The following is a 20,633-nucleotide window of genomic DNA, read 5'->3' as shown; positions in this document are numbered from 1 at the left end:
GTTGCTCAGGCTGAGACTCTCTATACAGGGAGGACATTTAATGAAATGGAACCACGGCTATCATAGAGGACCACCTAGATGCCCTCACTCCCTGCCCCACCCCATCTGCACACAGGGCAGTATGCTCCACCATCTGCAATGGAAGTATCCATTACACCTACTCTGAAGACCTCCAAGATTCGGGCCTGGGAGATCTCTAAGGCTGCAGAGGAATCACAGTGGACCCCAAGTTCTGTGTAGAACTTAGGACTACAGCACCCTCTGGAGGGAAAGGGTCAGTGGGAAAGCAGAAAGCCTGACAGAGAACATTCAGATGTCAAGTTCAGATAGAAACACCAGAGGGAAAGAGGGCAGAGAGCTGCCTGGGGGTAGAACTACTTTTTTTTTTTTTTTTTTTTTAGACGGAGTCTCGCTCTGTGGCCCAGGCTGGAGTGCAGTGGCCGGATCTCAGCTCACTGCAAGCTCCGCCTCCGGGGTTCACGCCATTCTCCTGCCTCAGCCTCCTGAGTAGCTGGGACTACAGGCGCCCGCCACCTCGCCCGGCTAGTTTTTTTTTTGTATTTTTCAGTAGAGACGGGGTTTCACCGTGTTAGCCAGGATGGTCTCGATCTCCTGACCTCGTGATCCGCCCATCTTGGCCTCCCAAAGTGCTGGGATAGAACTACTTTCTATAAGGACCATTGATAGAATAAAAACCTGGGCCCCAAATGCAAATTTTTTGTGCTGTCGATACCCCCAAAATGTTCAACACATCAGGTTCCGAGAACAGCCCTCTGCTCTCATTCTTGTACCTTCTCTTTTAGTTCAGGGCTCAGCAAACCACCACCTGTGGACCAAGCCCATCACACTGCAGTTTTTAAAATAAAGTTTATTGCAACATGACCCATCATCCCCTTACATGCGGTCATGATTTTTTGTGCTGCGAAGGCTGAGGTGAGTAGCTGTCACAGAGGTGAGCAGTTGTGACAGTCTGGCCTGTGAAGCCTAAAATATATACTACCTGGCCTTCTTTGGAAAATGTCTGCCAGCCTATCTTAGGTCACCTTTTAAGTCCAGCTGGACTCAAACACCTCAGCTCCAACCTCACAGCCCTGGCTCCCATAGGCCCTGCCTTTCTACAAGAGGCCGGGCATGTTACTCTCTGCTCAGCTTCATCTATAAGAATAGGAATTATAATACCTATGTCCCAGAGTTATTAAGTCAGTGGAGACCGGGCACAGTGGCTCATGCCTGTAATCCCAGCACTTTGGGAGGCCGAGGCGGGCAGATCACTTGAGGCCAGGAGTTCAAGACCAGCCTGGCCAACATGGCGAAACCCCATCTCTACTAAAAATACAAAAATTAGCTGAGTGTGGTGCCGCATGCCTATGGTCCCAGCTACTCAGGAAGCTGAGGCACGAGAATACTCGAGCCCAGGAGGTGGAGACTGCAGTGAGCTGAGATCGCACTACTGCATTCCAGCCTGGGCAGCAGAGCAAGACTCTGTCTCAAAAAAAAAAAAAAAAAAAAAAGGTCAGTGGAACAATGAATGGCAGCTTCCAAATAGCCAAATAGTGGCCTGAAACAGGTACACGCACAGCTGTTTTAGCCCATGCCGTGTCCCTTTCCACTCTTTCAGCACCGAAGGGGCACCTGATGTATCCTAAGAACCCTCAATAGGTTTCATTTTTTGTTTTTTACAGAAAATAGGAGAGAATGGGATTTTTTTCTGGGGCTGAATACTCAGGAGGTAAACAATGTCAGCACTGGATACAGCCCTCAGTCTAGGTAACCAAGGCTCTCGGGGGTCTCTGCCCTAGAAGCTGTAAAATGAAAGTACATGCAACAAAAGCTGTAAGAAGGGAATGAAGGAAAGAAAGAATTAATGAAAATGTCAGAAACCAAAGAATCAAAAGGGTAAAAAAGTCAGTAGTAGAATTTGGAAAACACTCTAAATTAAATGACCTCCAGAGGCTCTTGGCAGTGTAGGAGAGCTGCTACAGCACTTTGAGGTGAGAGAGACTTGAGTTTGAACCCCTACCTTTCTACTTTGCAGCAGAGTAAGTGTGGGTCAGTCAGTGAACCACTTTATATCCTCTCAGGAGTGCAGCCTGGACTGAATGGGATCATGCGTCTATTTAGATGCCCACCCAACCTGGCAAAAAGCAACGCCCCAACAAGCCAAAGCTATCCACATCAAGAAGAATGTGCCAGGGAAAGAAAAGAGATGGAGAGGCTCTCAATTAAAGATGAGTGCAGAACAGAAAAGAACTGCTCTTTCATAAGGGCATATGCAATGTGCAAACAGAAATCCAAAGTTAACAATTGGTGTGAAACCTCTTCTTTTGCAGGCCAAAGTTGCATCCTTTTCTGTGCTTAACACCTAAGGTGCGGCAGCAAATGAAAATCACAAACACTGCATGTGGATGCAATTCACTGGAATCATGGATTCCTTTTGGACTATGAGAAATCTCCAGAGTAAGGATTTTTCAAAAATAGCTTTATTTCACCATTTGTTTTTACCTGATTGCTCTATGCTTTTGTTATGCAGTTGTGTGTTGCATTACAACAATTTGGTCAATGGCGGATTGCACATATCATATATGATGGTGGTCCCATAAGATTAGAATACTGTATTTTTATTGTACCTTTTCTATGTTTAGTTATGTTTAGATACACAAATACTCTGCCTTGTATTACAACTACCGACAGTATTCAGTATGGTCATGTGTTGTGCAGGTTTGTAGCGCCTAGGAACAACATGCATAGGTGTGTAGTAGGCTATACCACTTGGGTTTAAGTACACTTTATGATGTTTGCACAATGATGAAATCAACTAATGATGCAGTTCTCAAAACTTATCGCTATTATTAAGTGACACATGACTATCCGGAGTGGGTTCCAGGCTTACGAGAGGCCTGACTGCTGACTCTGCAGTGACTCAGTGATGAAATCCCTTCCAGTGCTTTCGTAGCTACCCAGCCTCTGGACACTTCCAGTGATGCCCCTTTCTCTGCTAAGCAGTGCAGTCCTCCATTGTCAGCAACCATTACTGGAAGGTTCTTCCTTAGACTGTACAGAATCAAAATCTGCTCCCATGCCCAACCCAGGGCATTCATCATCTAGCTTACTTGTAATTCCCAGTAAAACTCACCTTTCAGCCTCTAACATTTCAGAGGGTAATGGTTCTGTTGTATACTGAAACCGGAGGTACTGAAGCCACAGATATTGAACTGAATTCAGTTAAAAAAAAAAAAAACCACACACACACACACACATCATGAAACAAATTCACAGAATATATGTTCCCTATCATAACTTTGTTATCAAAGAATTATTCTGAGAAAATTCCAATTAATACCATTCAACACACACGTAAAAATCAAAGCACTCAATGTACAAAACCCTACATTGCATCACTGCATAAGTATATATGTTTCAGAAGACCAAGCTACTGGAGTTGAAGTCTCTTAAATGTACGAAATTACTGATAACCTGTGCTGGTTTCTACAACTAAACATTGCTACCATGTTTCCATGTGGCGTTTCACCATGACGCTCATAACACACACACTCACGATCATTCCACATGTTTGTGATATGCCTCCTCCGTGCCAGGATGCAGAATGCTGTTCAGAACACAAAGTGGTAGGAAACAGTTCCTGCTTAAAGGAGATTTAAGTTTCTACATATCTAGGATGGCTGAAGCATTTGCAAGGTTTGGACTGACTCCTACCTGATTGATGGTCTTTTCCATCTGTACCAAGCCCAGGTTGGGTAGCGTGTTTTTTATAAAGTCAACTATGGTTTCTAGGTTTTCATGCTGCAGAATCAAGGGCTTATGGCTTCCCAACAGACTTAAAGCCACTTTAAATATGACCTCTGTTCCCTGAAGAAAAATCATATCTGAGAAAACACAGAAATGCAGAAAGTTAAACCAGACCAGTTTCTCACACAATACCATTCCATTGCCTTTTCCACCCATCACAGAGCAGGAGGATGTGAGACAGCTCCACATTGCAAACTTTATTTCATTTTTAAGAGCCTGATATCTCAGATAGTGTTGTCAAGACAGTACTGCAAATAAAAGTACATAAACATTAAAAATTATGTTTTACTCTGAAAATAAAATTCAAACATGCTTCAAAAGTTAAACTGGGAAAGGGAAAAGGGTTTTATTATTCTATTTTTCCAGGAATGCTCCTGGGTTTTAAAGGAGATATTAAAACATGTTTTTATGGGTCAAGCTAAAAGATTTTTATAGATAAGGCATCAGAAATTAAGATAGAGTAAGTGAAAAAGTGTCCCTGTTTCCTCTGTTTTGAAATAAGGAATAGAATTCAAAGATCTTTAAAAACTGTAAAACAGCTGTACCACTGCAAAAGTACATTGTTAAATACAAGTTTACTGATGTTTAACATGATAATGGAATAAAGAACAATTTTCCCTCTGAGGGAGTTCAAAGAACTCCGTCAAGGTTACTTTCTAGTTCTGGCCATATTTTGTTCTTAGAGTGGCTGGCAAATGTATGCAATTTCTATACAGACTGTAGAGTAAGAGGGAGGGCAGCACTGGCCAAGGCAACCGGCTGAGCAGCAAGCCCAGCCCCATCTCCCCTTCCTCATAGAGTTGAAGCCGCTGGGGAAAAAAAGAGTCAAATGTCCTGGGGTTAAAGCACAGCCATGATAACTAATTATTGGGTGACTAAACTGAGGCAAGTTACCTAATAACTAGAATAATAATATAAGAAAAAACCATTTTAAAACTCAGAGTAGAAATATAATTAGAGGTAAGTGTCAGTATTTCTTTTCTCTCTTTCTTTTGGCTGAAAGATAATGGAAGAGAGAAAGAAGCTGTAAATTTCATCAAATCAAGGACAGCAAAAGCAGGTGAGAGGAAGAACCTTGCAGGATGCCTCTCAAGATGGTTACTCTGATAACATCTAAAAGCCATGAAGAAACAGAAAAGCAAAGACTGGGTGCTGCTGTGCAAATGGGAAACTGAATCCCTGTAGTTTCTGAACAAAGCACAGGGAGAGATGACTGATCTACAGGCCCGCTGGCTGGGATAGCCCCCAAGATCCTCTGTGACCATCACAAAACCCTTAATTAACCACGTGAGCTGAGATGGGTGCAGCCCTAAGCCATGCCAGTGCTGAGATCAGTCTGCTTCTCCCACCCAGCTCAGGGCCCACACTCTTTCCACAAACATCACAACTACTGATGGCTCAAGGTGGCCACAGCAAAGTGGGAAAGATGAATCCTTCACTTCCTTCTTAAGTCTGGTTGTTGAGGTTGGGAAGACATACTAGAGAACTGTGTCTTTGAAATCTGGGCTTTTCAGGGTAAGTGTAACATATACCAAGGCAGGCCAATTGAAGAATATTCCTCTGAAATATCTGGTTTATAAAATATAGTCTACGCATATAATCCCCCACTACAGAAAATAAAAAGATCTAAAACACTATAAACAAAAATGTATTTTTAAACAGAAATGACATTTCCAGAAACAAAACTCTAAAGTAAATTTGAAGTTTCAGTGGTTTAGACAGTAAGACTTCCTAGACCTCCTTTCAATATATGAACATTTATAGCTGAACAAAAATTGAGGGCATCTTTCAGAATAAAAATCAAGACCTTTTTTGCAGGGATCCTGGGGAAAGGCTTTCCCTACCACACCAGTGATTTTCTATAGCTCGATCTCTTTACTCTCAGAGGGACGAGTGCCTTAAATTAGGTACAGTACCACATCTACGCCAATTAAAATAAACGATTACTGGGAAACTTTTGTAAGCACAACCAAATACACAATCCAAATCAGTGGTCTCTTTAGGTTAACAGCAGAACTTCTGAGATTTATTAGGATCTTGGTTTTTCACAATAAATCAACTTAGTAAGTGCTTCCTATGATTCCAAACGGAGACTTTCCTGGAAAGGAAAGGAAAGGAAATTTGGAGGTGAGGGGGTGGTGTATGTGTTTTAAAGTCTCTTTATTGATATGTTAAAAAAATTAAGACATAGCTCTGGGCATATCATTTATTTTATTAAATCTGTTTGTATTTAATGTAATTAAAAAATAAATGTTCTTTCCTAATGCTATTCACAACATCTGAAGAGAACTCTGCTGAGAGGTACCTTCTACTTTAACTTGATGAGCATCCATTGAGCATCTAATACACACCAGGCACTGTGTTAGGCTCTGGGGATCAAGCCATGAGCAAAGGACAAAGCACACGCTGCAGAAGACACCAAGGAGTTCTGGTTCGGTAGAGTTATGCCCAGGGTGTTACGAGAACAAAGAGGAAAGAAAAGGCCCACGGAAAGGTGACTGCTTGAAGAACCAATGAAAATTTCCTAGGTCAGAACTCAGGGATTAATACTCTGAATAAAAGGGAAAGAGGGTGTCAATACAGGGAGGTGTGCAGGACCCTGAAAAACAGTCTGGCTGGCAAGGCAGGGGCCCTGGTTGTGCAGGGCAGGTGGGCAAATGGGGGCGGGCAGGTCCAGATCACCAGGGGCCTCTGCCCCAGCCAAGCAATTCTAACTTCCCCCGGAGCACTGCAGGAGTCACTGAATGCTTTTTGTTCCTTTCCTCACTAGGTCAGTGCACTGGTAAGGAGATGATGTTAATGAGATGCAGGTTACGCGTGGGATCCTTGCAAGGGCTGGTTAGTGTCAGAGAAAGGCCACCTTTGGAGACTACGCTGACTGATTCCTGCCAGAGACTCCAGAGACTCCCAAATGCCTGCTGCCAGAGATGCTCCACTCACCACTACTCCTCCCATTCAAAGCATCCATCCCTCCAAGGCCTGAGAAAGCTCAGCCCCAGAAGCTTCTGTGAGACAGGGGAGGTCTTAAATCGGGAGATCATTTGGGTGCACAATGCAGGAATGTGCTTGAAGAGTTGAAGGAAGGACCACAGGAAGCTTTACTTGGGAGGAAGGGCCTCCTAAATTTGTCTGATGACACTTGGGGGCAACATCTACATCCTTTAAAGAATTTGTACTGTTTTTTGGCTTTGGAAATTTTTAAAATTACAGTTAATTTTAAAATAATAGTAAAGAAAAATGTTACCTATAAACCCACTGCCCCAAACCAATTATTTTTATTTTGCCTGTCTTCTAGTATCCTTATACATTTACATTCTAGAATTTACAAACAAAACAAACAAACAAACAAAAAAACAATAACTCTCTTTGGAAAAGTGAGTGAATGTCCTGCATCTGAAAACCTCCCTAGGAGAAAGTGAACCACTGGAGCCCCCCTGCCCCCCAGCACAGTGCGGCAGTAGCCTAGCTCACAACCCTGTAGCCCACAACCTTTCAGTGGGACTTTGCTCATGCCTCTTCCTTCTCTCCTCTCCTTTTTCAAGCCACCTAGAAACAGGCAAGAGGTTTTATCAGGCAGGAAATGAAGAGGAATCTTAAATTCAGCTGACTCTACTACTTTGCACTGTATTCACTGAGAACACCACAAAAGAACTACTTTTCTTTGAGGACATTTCAGCAACCCTCTTATTGCGTTATTGTGTGTTGGAACTCTATTTGAAACTAAACTTCATCATCTCAAAGTGCAATCTTCCTATGTGAGCTTACACTGCATCTCTTTTCCAGCCACCTTTGTCTCTGTCAAGGCTGAGCCTTCTCAACTTTCTCCCGGAAGGCTGCAGCCCTCCAGTTGTGGCTCCCGTACATTCTATGAGTAATGGGTAAAGGGTACGCTGAAGGCAGATGACAGTGCTGTGCAGAACAACAGCATAAACAGACTGAACACACACTAATCATCATGCCGCATCATGTTACCTGAATAGCCGGAGATTTTCCTGGCCACAGAACAATCTTGTTTTCAGTCTATTTTCATCCTAAAGCCTCTCTGAAGCCTTCACTATATTGCAGGTGGCTTCTGTGTTTTATGCCAAACCCTTAATTTTGACATTCCACCTCCTCCCTCATCTATTTGGCAGCACGTCCTATAGAAAAACATCAGGGGCTGAAAATTAGCCAGGCGTGGTGGCGGGCGCCTGTCGTCCCAGCTACTCAGGAGGCTTGAGGCAGAAGAAGGGCCTGAACTTGGGAGGCGGAGCTTGAAGTGAGCTGAGATCGTGCCACTGCACTCCAGCCTGGGGAACAGAGTGAGACTCCGTCTCCAAAAAAAACAAAAAACAAAAACAAAAACAAAAAAAAACACATCAAGGGCTGAACACTGCTGCAGCCTCCTGCTCCATCAGGAGCAAGCCAGGTCCTGTTTTTTAGATTTTCATTTTTCCCCCCAAACGTAGATGTGATGAGAAAGTGAACAGAGCAAGCGTCTCTCCCAGGGCCCTGCTACACTCAAATTAGAAAAAGACAGGAAGGGGCTATTGACATTATGTGACACCAGGCAGAAGAACTGCCATTCAGCAAGGTGTGAGCACCATGTGAAAGTTAAGGCACACACATCACTGGCAGCTGCCCCTCCAAGGAGCAGATACATACTTAATGACAGATAACCTATTAACTAATATATGCTGGTGCAAACTGAAATATTTTACTTACATATATATATATATATATATATATATATTAGTGAACAGTCAACAAAGGTCTATGTGTTTTTAGAGTTTATCCAGACTTAAAGGCTTATAATGAAACGGGCCCGGCCGGGCGCGGTGGCTCACGCCTGTAATCCCAGCACTTTGGGAGGCCGAGGTGGGCGGATCACAAGGTCAGGAGATCGAGACCATGGTGAAACCCCGTCTCTACTAAAAATACAAAAAATTAGCCGGCGCGGTGGCGGGCGCCTGTAGTCCCAGCTACTCAGGAGGCTGAGGCAGGAGAATGGCGTGAACCCGGGAGGCGGAGCTTGCAGTGAGCCGAGATCGCGCCACTGCACTCCAGCCTGGGCGACAGAGCGAGACTCCGTCTCAAAAAAAAAAAAAAAAAAAAAAAAAGAAACGGGCCCTAGGCCAAAAAAGACTATAGTGTCTGAATGGCAGGCTTTGAAATATAAAACTAAGCTATCTCCATCACTGTTCTCTAAGTCATCAGTGCTAAAAATTGAAATGGTTTGTAAAAACCTATCTTTTCTGTTTTTAAGTACTGAAAGATGGGATGGGCTGTGGGGGGGGAAAAAAAAGCAGTTCTTGCAAAGTGACATCACAACCCAGTGCAGCCTGGAGATCCCACTTCCTGCCTCTAATCCCAGGAGCCCTTGACCAGGTGGACAACGATCCACTTAGCACAGCAGGAGTCTGTGGGATCTAGGAATGATGCAGACACTGCCATCTCTATGTATAATGTTTATGAAATGCCGAGTCTCACCACTGCCTACAAAGTCTACAGAAAAATATCTTACCTCTACAGGCTGCAGCTTTGATTTATGAAGTCATTAGAGTGAGCTTCAGAGAGCTTCGAATTACTCTGCAACAGAAGGGCTATCATTTCCAAAGTGGAGTTTGCTTGTTTATGTCTTTTTACCCATTTATGAGCCAAAGGAAAAATTTCTCTTCCAGAGCCCCAGAACTTTCTGCAAGCAGCAGCTCCAGTGCCTGGGGCCCCAGGGCAGGGATGACTCAGGGATGACCCCTCAGCCCCTCTAGTCTGTGGTCAGCCTGGTTGCCTTGGTAGAATTTTCTTCACTAACCAAGTAATTTAATGCCTGAGCTGTTTACAAACCATTAACAAACAGCGCTTCCTCCTCCCCATTTCTATTCTCACTCCTCTTCATGACCCCATATGAAAATCATAGCTAAAATGTGGAGAAAATGTAAGGAAGGTGGATTAATAATTTTCTTTTAATTTCCAGGGTTAGAAAAGTCAAAAAACATAGAAGTTATTGGCAAGAAAGCTTAAAGCCTAGAGCTTGAGATTTTAGTTTCTGTACTAAGCACACAATTTTGAGGCTTTTAGTTATCTTTTTTGTTTTTTAAACTATGGTATAAACCTTCATGAAATCTCACTAAAGATATGCTTAACCAGGAGATAGCTTTTTGTATCTATCTTAATTTAGTGATTTTATTTTTTCAGGGACAGAAAAGAAGGAACATGAATTCTTACAGTAAAGCAAAATGGGAAATTCTTTAAAGGTTCTTGTAGATAGAAGTGAATAATAAAAATCTAGTATTTTGGGGGAAAGGAAAAGAGAGAAGGGTAAATGCTCACGTATATTAAAAAGCAAACTTTAGGATTTCTAGAATTTGGATATTTAAGATGTTTACCCAAAGCATGCCTGAAGTAGTATCCATGTCTTTGAACATTTCCCTTAAGATGCTCTCTAATCCTAAAAACAAATTTTTTAAAGATCACATGTTTTTAAGCTGTCAAGTGATGCTTAAAAACACTTGACATATAGTAACTATCTCTTTTTAGTAACCTCCTCCTTTACAATAAAAAAAATCTGAATTGTCAAAAAATATCACTTTTATTCGGAAGCAGGGAAAACAAACTGTGCCCGAACTGACCGTGCTCCCAGCATGCCACTCAGTTCCTGATGTCCACGTGGAGAGCCCTATCTCTGCGTATGAAGGCAGGTTGAAGGCTTTGTGTATGAACACCCATCTAACTTTGACAATGTTCTCAAAAGGTAAATCAAGAATATAAAGGCAGGTTTTACACATGAACCACCCAAGATTAATAGCGGGGCACGGGAGTGGGAGTGGCAGTGGCTGTGACACCTGGGCGCGGGGGCAGGAGGCCTTCCTGAAGTGTTAAGGCTGAGGGGGAGGGGGAGCCATCCACAAGGAGGTGTTACTCAAGGTCTTGACACTGGTCTCCAAGAGAGCGACTTGGGAGACAATGGAGAGCCAAGGGCAGGGCAAGAAGAGAAAGGGGAGGAGGAGATGCCAAGGGAATCTAGAAAGAGTCCAGAGGCCCACGGTCAGCATCAATCAACACTCGCAACCCAGAGCAGCTGAGGAAGGCAATTCATGAGAAACATACACCTGCGGCTCCTCAGCCAAGTCCTCCCAATGTCTGCTCTAGGGAGAGCCTCATGGTGAGGGGCTCAGATCCACATCCCACAAGATGAAGGCATCTAGGGAAGCCCCGTGATTATCAGAAGTTAAGGAGGACTCCAAAGTCACAAAACCCACCCCTGACTAATCTTAGATACCCTGTTCTGGTAAGAGCTACAGGTATAAAAATAAGAATCACCACGGAGAGACAGGAAATGTTTCCCCTCTAATAAGAGAAGGCTGGTTCTGGCAAACAGATTTACTAATGCTCACCAAAGACTCTGGCTACGAATCCCAGCGGGAACTGTGAGGCAAACATGGTGAGGAACCAGGGGGCGGCGTAGAGGCTGGGGCCGATCTCGTGCTCCTCCAGGTGATTGTAGAGGTCTCTGTGGTAATCATGAAGCAGCCTTGAGAGCTGGTACATCTGGATCTGCAGGAAGACGGCCAACGGGGCTGAGAATTAGGGATCTGCCACAGCGATAAAGTTATGCCTACTGCTCACAGGGTGGGTGTGAGAGAAGACTTACTAGAACTTCAAACATTCTATTTGGCTTGTGATCCACTGAGCTTAGCTACTAATTCATCCAACAAGTGCTTCCCGAGTGCCCGCTGATGCCAGGCACTGGCTGGGTGTAGGCCCAGGACGCTAACACTGGGTCTTCTTCTGCCACTTCCTTTTTATTGTTCCCTTGTATTCCTTGGCTAAGAAGATCTAAACATCTGTCTTGTGCAAACATTTCATAAATTCTCCTACAAATACACACTCTTTGCAAAACTCAAGCCCAGAGGAATTAGAAATAAGAAGCCAGTCTCTTCACTAAGACTGAATTAGGGGCATTTTATGATTCCGTAGGAGTCCACTGTACATGTTTACTCAGCAAATTCCCTCTGGACCCCTGAAATTACTCAATAGGCAGGACAACCATAATTTATTTTGGTATATAACATATGGAATATCCAGATCCCTGGCAAGTTAAAACAAGAAGACAAGTGTGCGTCTTAAGATGAAATAAAAACTTTTTCCAACTAAAGTGGATCCAACTTCACAGGATGACATAATTCTGGCAGAAAGCTCATGCCAGTTCCTAGCAGTGCCACCAAGAGTTACAGGCTCATAGAGGCCCAAGAGCCAGCCCAGATCTGAGCAGTCCCATGGCCTGAGCCTAAAGAAACAATAACCAACAGAGGGTCAGAATCCTGCTAAGATCCACCAAGTTGGATATGTCCTGTCTAAACTGAGAGAAAGAAAACAAAACTGTTTTCAGAGGCTCAGATAATATAATCCCATAAGCACCAGCTGTGGCTCTCCCATATCGAAGACAATCTAATCAACCAAAGCCACCAGCCCCAATAGAGTTGTGTGTTACAGAAATTATAGAAAACTCGAAAATTCCACTGCCTGGTAACCACTGTCTTTAAAGTTAATAAAGGGAAAGTAGGAAGAACCTCACAGTACAGGTGGAAAGTGTTATGTGGTCAAAATCTTTCAGTGAATGAGTTGACTTCCTTCTATGATATTTGCATTCACGTGGTCCATGTTCACAGATCAAGGTGAAAAGATTTTGAATCACATAATTTGATGCTCTCAGTAAGTCCTTGGCTCTAACGTATTCCTTCCCAGGATACTTTCTAAAGCTCCGAAGGCACAGTATCTTACTGGTAGTAAATGAACGTATCAACACGTGCTGCAACATTTGAAGCAACATTTAGGAATATTCCTGAAGCAGGATCCAGAGTTTTCCCTCTGACAGGCAGCAGGAGCAGCACGTGGTATTTGGAATACGCTACTACATTTGGTTTTCTCTGACAGAACTGTTCATTTAACAAATACTTATGGGGTGCCTACTTCAACCCAGGCACTGTTTCAGAAACTAGGGACTTGGCTCCAAGACCCATAAGATCCCTTCCCTCTCCTAAAGTTCACATGCTTTAAAAAATCAGAAAATAGACAGGTAGATGATTCTGGAAACAAGATCATTTCTGGCAGTGGCTGTGTTGTGCAAAAGAAATGAGCCAGGATAACGTGACGCAGTGTGCCCAGGGTGGAAGTGGGGAACACAACATCAGGGTAGTCAGAATGAGCTTCTCCCAGGATGCGATATTTGAGCTGAACCTGAGATGACAAGGGTGGGGGTGAGGCAGAGGAAGAGCAGATGCAGAGGCTGGGAGGTGGTAGTGAGATCATCTCATGGCTGATGGGGGTAAGAGGGAAGGCCCTCGAGTCAGAGAGGCCTGGGTTTCCAGTCCAGCTCTGACACTTGCTAGCTGTGTGACTGGGACCAATTTATAATCTCTTGGAGCCTCAGTTTTCCAATCTACAAATGGAAACAATGAACAGTGTCTTCCTGTTATGTTATTAGAGGGAAGTGCAGATGAAGCACTTGGAATAATGCTTAGCGTGGAGTCCTTTATCAGCAGTGACAGCTATTACAATGTTACCTGATGGTGAGAAAGTTCCTGAGGCATATCTGAAGAGGGATAAGAAACACTCTTAGCATTTGGTTGTATTAAAGACATAAGGAACGCTCTATACCTGTAAAATAATCATGTCTGGCCGATACTGTTTCCGCAGCCCCATGTCAAACATCAGAAACTTGAGCATTTTAAACGCCTCTTCCTCACTCATATGAAGAAGCAAAATGCCTGCTACAAAGCTGAGACCTTGGCAATATCCTACTTCCTGGTCTAGAAGTGAGTAGGCCTTCAAAATGTTGTAAAGCGACAGCTGTCCTGCTCCAAGCTGGGCAGAGAAGTATGGGTGTGTAGGAAAGGTTCGCCCTGTGAAAAGAATACATATTAGTTGTAATAATAAAAACAAAAAAAAGAAAGCCTATTGAAACAGAAATCCAGTGTGCTTCAGATTAAGCGCAACATCTTTAGAAGCTGGATCACAATATCAATCAGTCTTCGCCACTTCCTCTGTAAACATGGTCGACCAGTTGTTCCTGGAATAATGCTTTCAATTAAAAACCAGCAATTACTCATGGTTGGTTGATTTCTTTTTTGGTGGAGGTACAGGTGAAAGTAATTAGAACTACCTTCGGTCCTGCAAATAGCTGAACTTCAATCGAAAAAAGAAAACTGTTGGCCAGGCACGGTGGCTCATGCCTGTAATCCCAGCACTTTGGGAGGCCGAGGCGGATCACCTGAGGTCAGGAGTTCGAGACCAGCCTGCCCAACATGGCGAACCCCTGTCTCTACTAAAAGTACAAACAATTAGCCAGGCGTGGTGGTGGGTACCTGTAATCCCAGCTACTCGGGAGGCTGAGGCAGGAGAATCGCTTGAACGTGGGAGGCAGAGATGACAGTGAGCTGAGATCACGCCATTGCACTCCAGCCTGGGTGACAAGAGCGAAACTCCGTCTCAAAAAAAAAAAAAAAAACACACAAAAAAACCTGTTAACCCTCTTGACATAACCTCTATTCTCAAAAGGAACACACAGTTCTTCCTCCCCACTGCTGCACCCCGTGCCCACCCCAATCCCAGCATCATCTAAATGCAGCTAAAAGGCCTCGCCTTGCTACAAACACTCTCTGGGTCTGCTTTTCCCAGACTACACATATTATGCCTGCAAATGCTTCACACCACATGCATATCCCTGAACTTTCAAACCATAGGCAGTGTTTTGAAACAGCCTGAGGAGCAGCAGGTGTTTTCTTTTCACAAAAGTTACCTTCCAAAAAGAGTTTAAAAAAAAAAAAAGCTCTCAACATCGTGATTATTTTCACAAATAACTGGTATTCAAATAGGTCTTAAAGGACTTCTTTTGTCCAGGAGGCTTTTGTAGCTGATACTTGTCAAGTTCCTCTTCCCCATCCTCTGGAACATGACTGATGGGAGTGCCTGTTTATAGGGAGCAGAGAAGTACTTGAAACGATTAAGAGAAGAAAGGTCTGGAGCCAGGCAGCTGGCAGCCAGGGCCAAGTGTGGGCCCAGGCAAGGATTATGAACCTGCTTGGATCAGCCAAGGCAAAAGGTGCATCTGGGTCACATGTTAATTGTTCATTGCAACTACTTGGTCTCAGCACAGGGAGGAACATACTTTCATGGGCTCTTCCTCAGCTTCCTAAGAGTTTCATCAGTCCAGATGTGTTATCTGAACTTGATTCAAGAGGAAGGCAACAGTCCCCTAACCACTGTCCTGATTTCTCATTCTGGATTCACTTCCTGCCTCCTCTACCTCTTCCCCCAACAAATCTCCCTGATATACCCTGCACAAGTCACCTTGCTGCTAGTAAACAATCCATAGCTCCCCAGCGCTCAAAGAACAAATGCTCTACTCTGTTAGCCTGGAGCTCTGTGCACTCACCTCCTCACCCACTCTCCCAGCTTTATCTTCTACTCCAAGGCTTAGCCTAGACACTAGAAGCGGGGGCTCCTGGGGTCTCTGACCCCTCTGGGTTGTGTGCAGAAGTGTGTGTTGTGTGTTGTGTGTGTGTGTAAGTAGAACAATTGGTAGCAGCACATGCAACTGAACTGGAATGTGAACCCCATGCAGGATGTAACAGTTTCTAGCAGCCACATTAGAAAGTAACAGGTGAAGTTAATTTTAATTAGATATTTTGTTAAACCCAACATATACAAAATATTATCACGTCAACATAATCAATATAAAAACACCGAGACATTATGCATTCTTTTTTCATGGCAAGTCTTTGAAATTCAGTGTGTTCTTTACATGGACAGCACGTCTCAATTTGGAGCAGCCACATCTCAAGTGCTTAACAGCCACATATGGCTTCTGTACTGGGCACCACCAGTGTAGTGATTTCCTCATAGTCTCAAAAATATCCACGATCTCTTTCATTCCATTACCCTTGCCAGCTTGGTTTCCAAGAAGATGGAGCACGTCCCCACCTCTGCATTTTTGCTGATGCTCCTGTCCCATCCTGAATGGACCCCCTCCCCTCTGGTATCAAATAGGTGCTGGTAGCAGAACATGCAGGAGTCATGTGGCATAAAGGAACACAGGGAAGATTTAGTTATTTTGAATTTAATCTGTCAGTGTTATCATTTTAGCTAATCAGATACCCTCTCATGTTAGCAAACTACCTCACACAGAAACCAGAGCCCACACTAACTGACCCTGCTTGTAAAGTGGCTATTTCTTTTTTTTTTTAATTTTATTATTATTATACTTTAAGTTCTAGGGTACATGTGCATAACGTGCAGGTCTGTTACATATGTATACTTGTGCCATGTTGGTGTGCTGCACCCATCAACTCATCAGCACCCATCAACTCGTCCTTTACATCAGGTATAACTCCCAATGCAATCCCTGCCCCCTCCCCATGATAGGCCCTGGTGTGTGATGTTCCCCTTCCTGAGTCCAAGTGATCTCACTGGTCAGTTCCCACCTATGAGTAAGAACATGCAGTGTTTGGTTTTCTGTTCTTGCGATAGTTTGCTGAGAATGGTTTCCAGCTGCATCCATGTCCCTACAAAGGACACGAACTCATCCTTTTTTATGGCTGCATAGTATTCCATGGTGTGTATGTGCCACATTTTCTTAATCCAGTCTGTCACTGATGGACATTTGGGTTGATTCCAAGTCTTTGCTATTGTGAATAGTGCCGCAATAAACATATGTGTGCACGTGTCTTTATAGCAGCATGATTTATAATCCTTTGGGTATATACCCAAAGTGGCTATTTCTTATTTAAGCCTCACAACATCCCTAAGGATGTGGGCCTAGCAGGCTGGGGAGTGACCTACGCTAACTGGCCGCTAAAGAGTGGTCAGATGGTGGGGGCAGAGCTGGCTTCGTGGGTGTGTGTTCTGTGCAGTCACACTGGCTCTGTGCTTAGAAGGACCTCGCACAAGGCTTCATGCTCTGTTGTCTCTGTCTTGAAATTCCTAATAATCTTTCAAGAAGGGGTTCTGCATTTTCATCTTGCAATAGGCCCTGCAAATTATGTACCCATTTAGGGGGAGGCAGCTCCCTAAGCAGCTTCCAGAAATAGCTACAGCCACCTTCCTCCCAACCTTGCCACCGCGTGGTATGTTATGAGAAAGCAAACCTTGGGCCAAATTCTGCCAAACCTATGACCTTTACCAGCAAGCTGACAGGCAACAGGAACCACACAGGCCTTCTCACAGGCTCTGCACTCAGGCCTCCAACAAGCACTTCTCAAGAAAGGTTCAACCAGAGGAAGGCACGTGGCAATCTAATGGCAGAGCAGGCCACCCATAGTCAGGTCACACAGACGGAGTGTGGGGACCCAGGCCCGACAGGCACTGGCCTCAAGTTCTGCTCCAGAGTCCCTGGTGCCAGGGTTTGGACGCCTTTCTCATCAACCAAAGCTCTTGAACATCATCCATTTCGCTAGTAAAAAGTTACATGTAGTAGTACCCCTTATGCTAAGAACAACTCTCTGATGTGCATTTATTTCAATGGCATTTGAAGTAAGTACAAAATGGCCTCTGGCACATGAAGCTCAGAATGGACTACCTAGCTTCTCTGAACCTTAGCTTCCTCTTTTTAAAAAGGGGCAGAACACATAGTTTGCAGAGTGGAGAGTACATGTACAATGCCTAAGGCAAATGGTTGCTATGAATGGTGTTCAATAATGGGCAATAATCTTCAGATACACCACACACATTATAAAAACCCAGTTTCCAAACAAGAGGACAAAAGGGCACACTTGTGACAGTTCTGTAGCACAAATGCAAAATAAGTTACATTTAAGGTAAAGGAACAACTCTGCAGAGCTGTTACTAAACTATAACATTGCACATAAGCCGGAAATCTCGCTTTCTGACAGCCTTCCAGAGGCAAAGTTTTGTCTAAGCAACTAATTTTCACACAATTTGGAACTCACAGACAGGTAGAACTGAAAGCTGAATTCCAAATAATAATAGTCACCACTACCACCTAGATTCAGCAAAACACCTGTACACCCCACACTTTCAAATCTCTTGTTATTACCCAAACTGGTCAAGGCTTCCAGGGTGCAGTTTCAGAAACTGTCATTGATTTTCTTCATGCAGAAAACCTGTCCTGCACGAACCTGGCCAAGCTAAAACACATCTTCCAGTGTGTTCTATGAGACTCCCAAATGCAATTTACTGTCCCACCATACAGCAAGACAGGCCTCTGAGTTCACTACCAGGCTGGGGAACAGCCGTGAGTCTCTGGCCTTCAGCTCCTGACTAGCGGTTAAGCAGGACAACTGCACCCATCTGACTTTGTAACACAGTCCATGTTTTACACCAAATTCTATTGGGGGAGACATTGTTTTCCTGTTTTACATTCTTCCAGGTCAATACTTCTAAATGTTTGGTCAGTCTGAAGACCCCTGGAGGTCTCTGAGATGCTTTTAGGGGTCCATGAGGTCCTCCCCCTACTTTACCAACTATAGATCTGTGCAAGGTCAGCTTTTTGTTTATGTGCTTCAAATAACAAGCACAACAGAATGAATGAAGCAAATAAAATTCAGCAGATTCTATTAAATCAGACATTAAAGAGATTTTTTAAATGTAAAAACAATGTCACACTTCTAACTAATTTTATTTTGGAAAATAGTCATTTTTTATAATTTTTTATATGTACAAGTTTATTATTGCTATGTAAAAATAAACAAGAATCAAATAAATACTAATCTCAGTTTCAATTAATTGTGAATTTGGTAAATATTGATGGGAATTATCCATGGAAACAAAAGCTCTCTGGACTACTCAATAATTTTCAAAGTGAATGGCATCCTTCCATCAAAGTTTGGGAACGGCTATTCTAGGCTAACACGACAACTCACCCACATTCATGAGTAAACACCAAGTAAAGAGGGAGAGGTGGGTCACGTGAGTAGAGACTGGATGAGTGGGGATCAAAACCATTTCCTGGACAATCCACATTCATATAATCCAGTGTTGAGCACTGCAGCCCTCCAGCTCCCATTTAGGAATTACTAAGCTAGCACTGATGGCATTCCACAAAGACCACCCATATGATGTTCACCTGCAGCAGTGGGCCAGAGCCGTGGGCAGAGCACCCCTGAGAACAGCCCCTCGCACCCAACTCAAGGCACCTTAACTATGAGCAAAAGACTGTTTGCTGTTTGTTGCATTTGTTCACGGTTTGTGAACAGATTCTAGATTGAAGCTCTGCCTCAAGAAGACAGGACAGAAGGCCGCACACCCCATAGGAGAAGCACGCTAGCTCGGGAAGATGCCAGCTCAAGGAAAGCTAATTTCTGCCAACCTCGAGGGAAGCCAGGTAAAACTATGCAATCCTTCCTATAAATGCTTCAGGATATAGGGCCTTCCTCTTTAAACTGCATTTTACAACTTACCACAAAGCAGAGAAGTGCAGGCCCTTTACATTTTTCTGTAAAGCGGACTACTTTCATATACAAAATAAGAATGGGATAGTTAAGTGGAGAGGGTCAAACATGAGCGTTAAAAAACCTCTTTATTAATATTAGAAAGACATTCGATGTGTCTTGTGAATCTAAGTGGAGAAATATGCCAGAAAGGCCTATAAGATGATCCACAACTCAAACATATTTCTAAATAACCTAATACTTTCTTTTCATGAAGTGCTCTACAAACTAAGTGTTCCTATGGAATTTTGTTCATCTAAGGGATGTTCTTCCAGGATGAATCTTTTCCTTCTTTATCACTTGGAGGTGGAAGAGCCTTCACCCAGCAATTTTCAGGCAGCAATCCTATCAGGATCATCTGGGGGCTTCTTTTTTTTTTTTTTGAGACGGAGTCTAGCTCTGTCGCCCAGGCTGGAGTGCAGTGGCGCGATCTCGGCTCACTGCAAGCTCCGCCTCCCGGGTTTACACCATTCTCCTGCCTCAGCCTCCCGAGTAGCTGGGACTACAGGCGCCCGCCATCTCGCCCGGCTAGTTTTTTGTATTTTTTAGTAGAGACAGGGTTTCACCGTGTAGACCAGGATGGTCTCGATCTCCTGACCTCATGATCCACCCGTCTCGGCCTCCCAAAGTGCTGGGATTACAGGCTTGAGCCACCACGCCCGGCCATCTGGGGGCTTCTTAAACCTGCACATCCCAGGCATCAGAAATTCTCAATAAGCAGCAGGTCAAGGACGGTGACCTCAGGAATGTGTTTTTCACAAACCCCTCAAGAGATCTTGCAGGTGGTCCCTGTACGGTGCTGTGAGAAATCCCACCCCATCTCAGAGCGTCCTGCCTTACTCTATTCAGAGCCCATCTGACTGCATTTTCAGCGAGACCCCTGATATCTCGGCTCTGTTTACCATGCGGCAGCTGCTACAAAAGGCCAGAGGTCTCTTGCAGCAAACACGGGGCCACCCACAAAGCTAGTCAGTCTCATGGTGGCTCTGCACAGTTGACTAACAAGTTTCTTTCTTTTGCTCTTTTCTCCAGGGAGTGGTACTGGCAAACCAACAATCTGACACTGACCCTCTAACTCCTCTGCAGAAGAGAAACCCTACAACCTAATGATCTCTAAGATTCCTTCCTGGATGAAGATCTGGGATACTAACATCATCTCACATTGTTGCATTTAGCTCTGAGCAGAATTTGAAATGAGATACTGAAGATAATAAACACCCTTTGTAACCCTCAGATTTTTAAGTCACGTGGTTATCAGGTGCCCAGTGTCAGTCTTCCCACTAGAATGTGTGCTTCCCAGAGTGCAGAGGATCACCCTGAATGGCAGAGTTAGGAGATTAAGGGAGAGTTCTTTTAGGAGCAGATTGTTTGGGGGAAGCACTTGAATGAGCTCCCACTGGC

At 44.0% G+C, this 20,633-nt stretch overlaps 1 protein-coding gene across 9 annotated transcripts in view; it reads right to left on the bottom strand.

Annotated features, from left to right (window-relative positions):
* Positions 1 to 20,633, bottom strand: part of TBC1D1 (TBC1 domain family member 1) — a 246,739-nt gene that overhangs the window by 10,248 nt on the left and 215,858 nt on the right. For 8 of the 9 annotated variants that reach the window (XM_033213957.1, XM_033213953.1, XM_033213956.1 and 5 more), the window contains 3 exons: positions 13,444 to 13,688; positions 11,181 to 11,340; positions 3,715 to 3,884 (listed from right to left, as the gene is read on the bottom strand). In XM_033213957.1, the coding sequence (XP_033069848.1) occupies positions 3,715 to 3,884; positions 11,181 to 11,340; positions 13,444 to 13,688 (575 nt within the window). The remainder of the gene's footprint in view (positions 1 to 3,714; positions 3,885 to 11,180; positions 11,341 to 13,443; positions 13,689 to 20,633) is intronic. The other variant, XM_033213959.1, reaches the window with a different exon arrangement.

This window comes from Trachypithecus francoisi, unplaced genomic scaffold, assembly GCF_009764315.1.
Source record: "Trachypithecus francoisi isolate TF-2019V2 unplaced genomic scaffold, Tfra_2.0 Lachesis_group1, whole genome shotgun sequence".
Classification (NCBI taxonomy): Eukaryota; Metazoa; Chordata; class Mammalia; order Primates; family Cercopithecidae; genus Trachypithecus; species Trachypithecus francoisi.
This window is presented reverse-complemented; position numbering and strand designations above follow the sequence as displayed.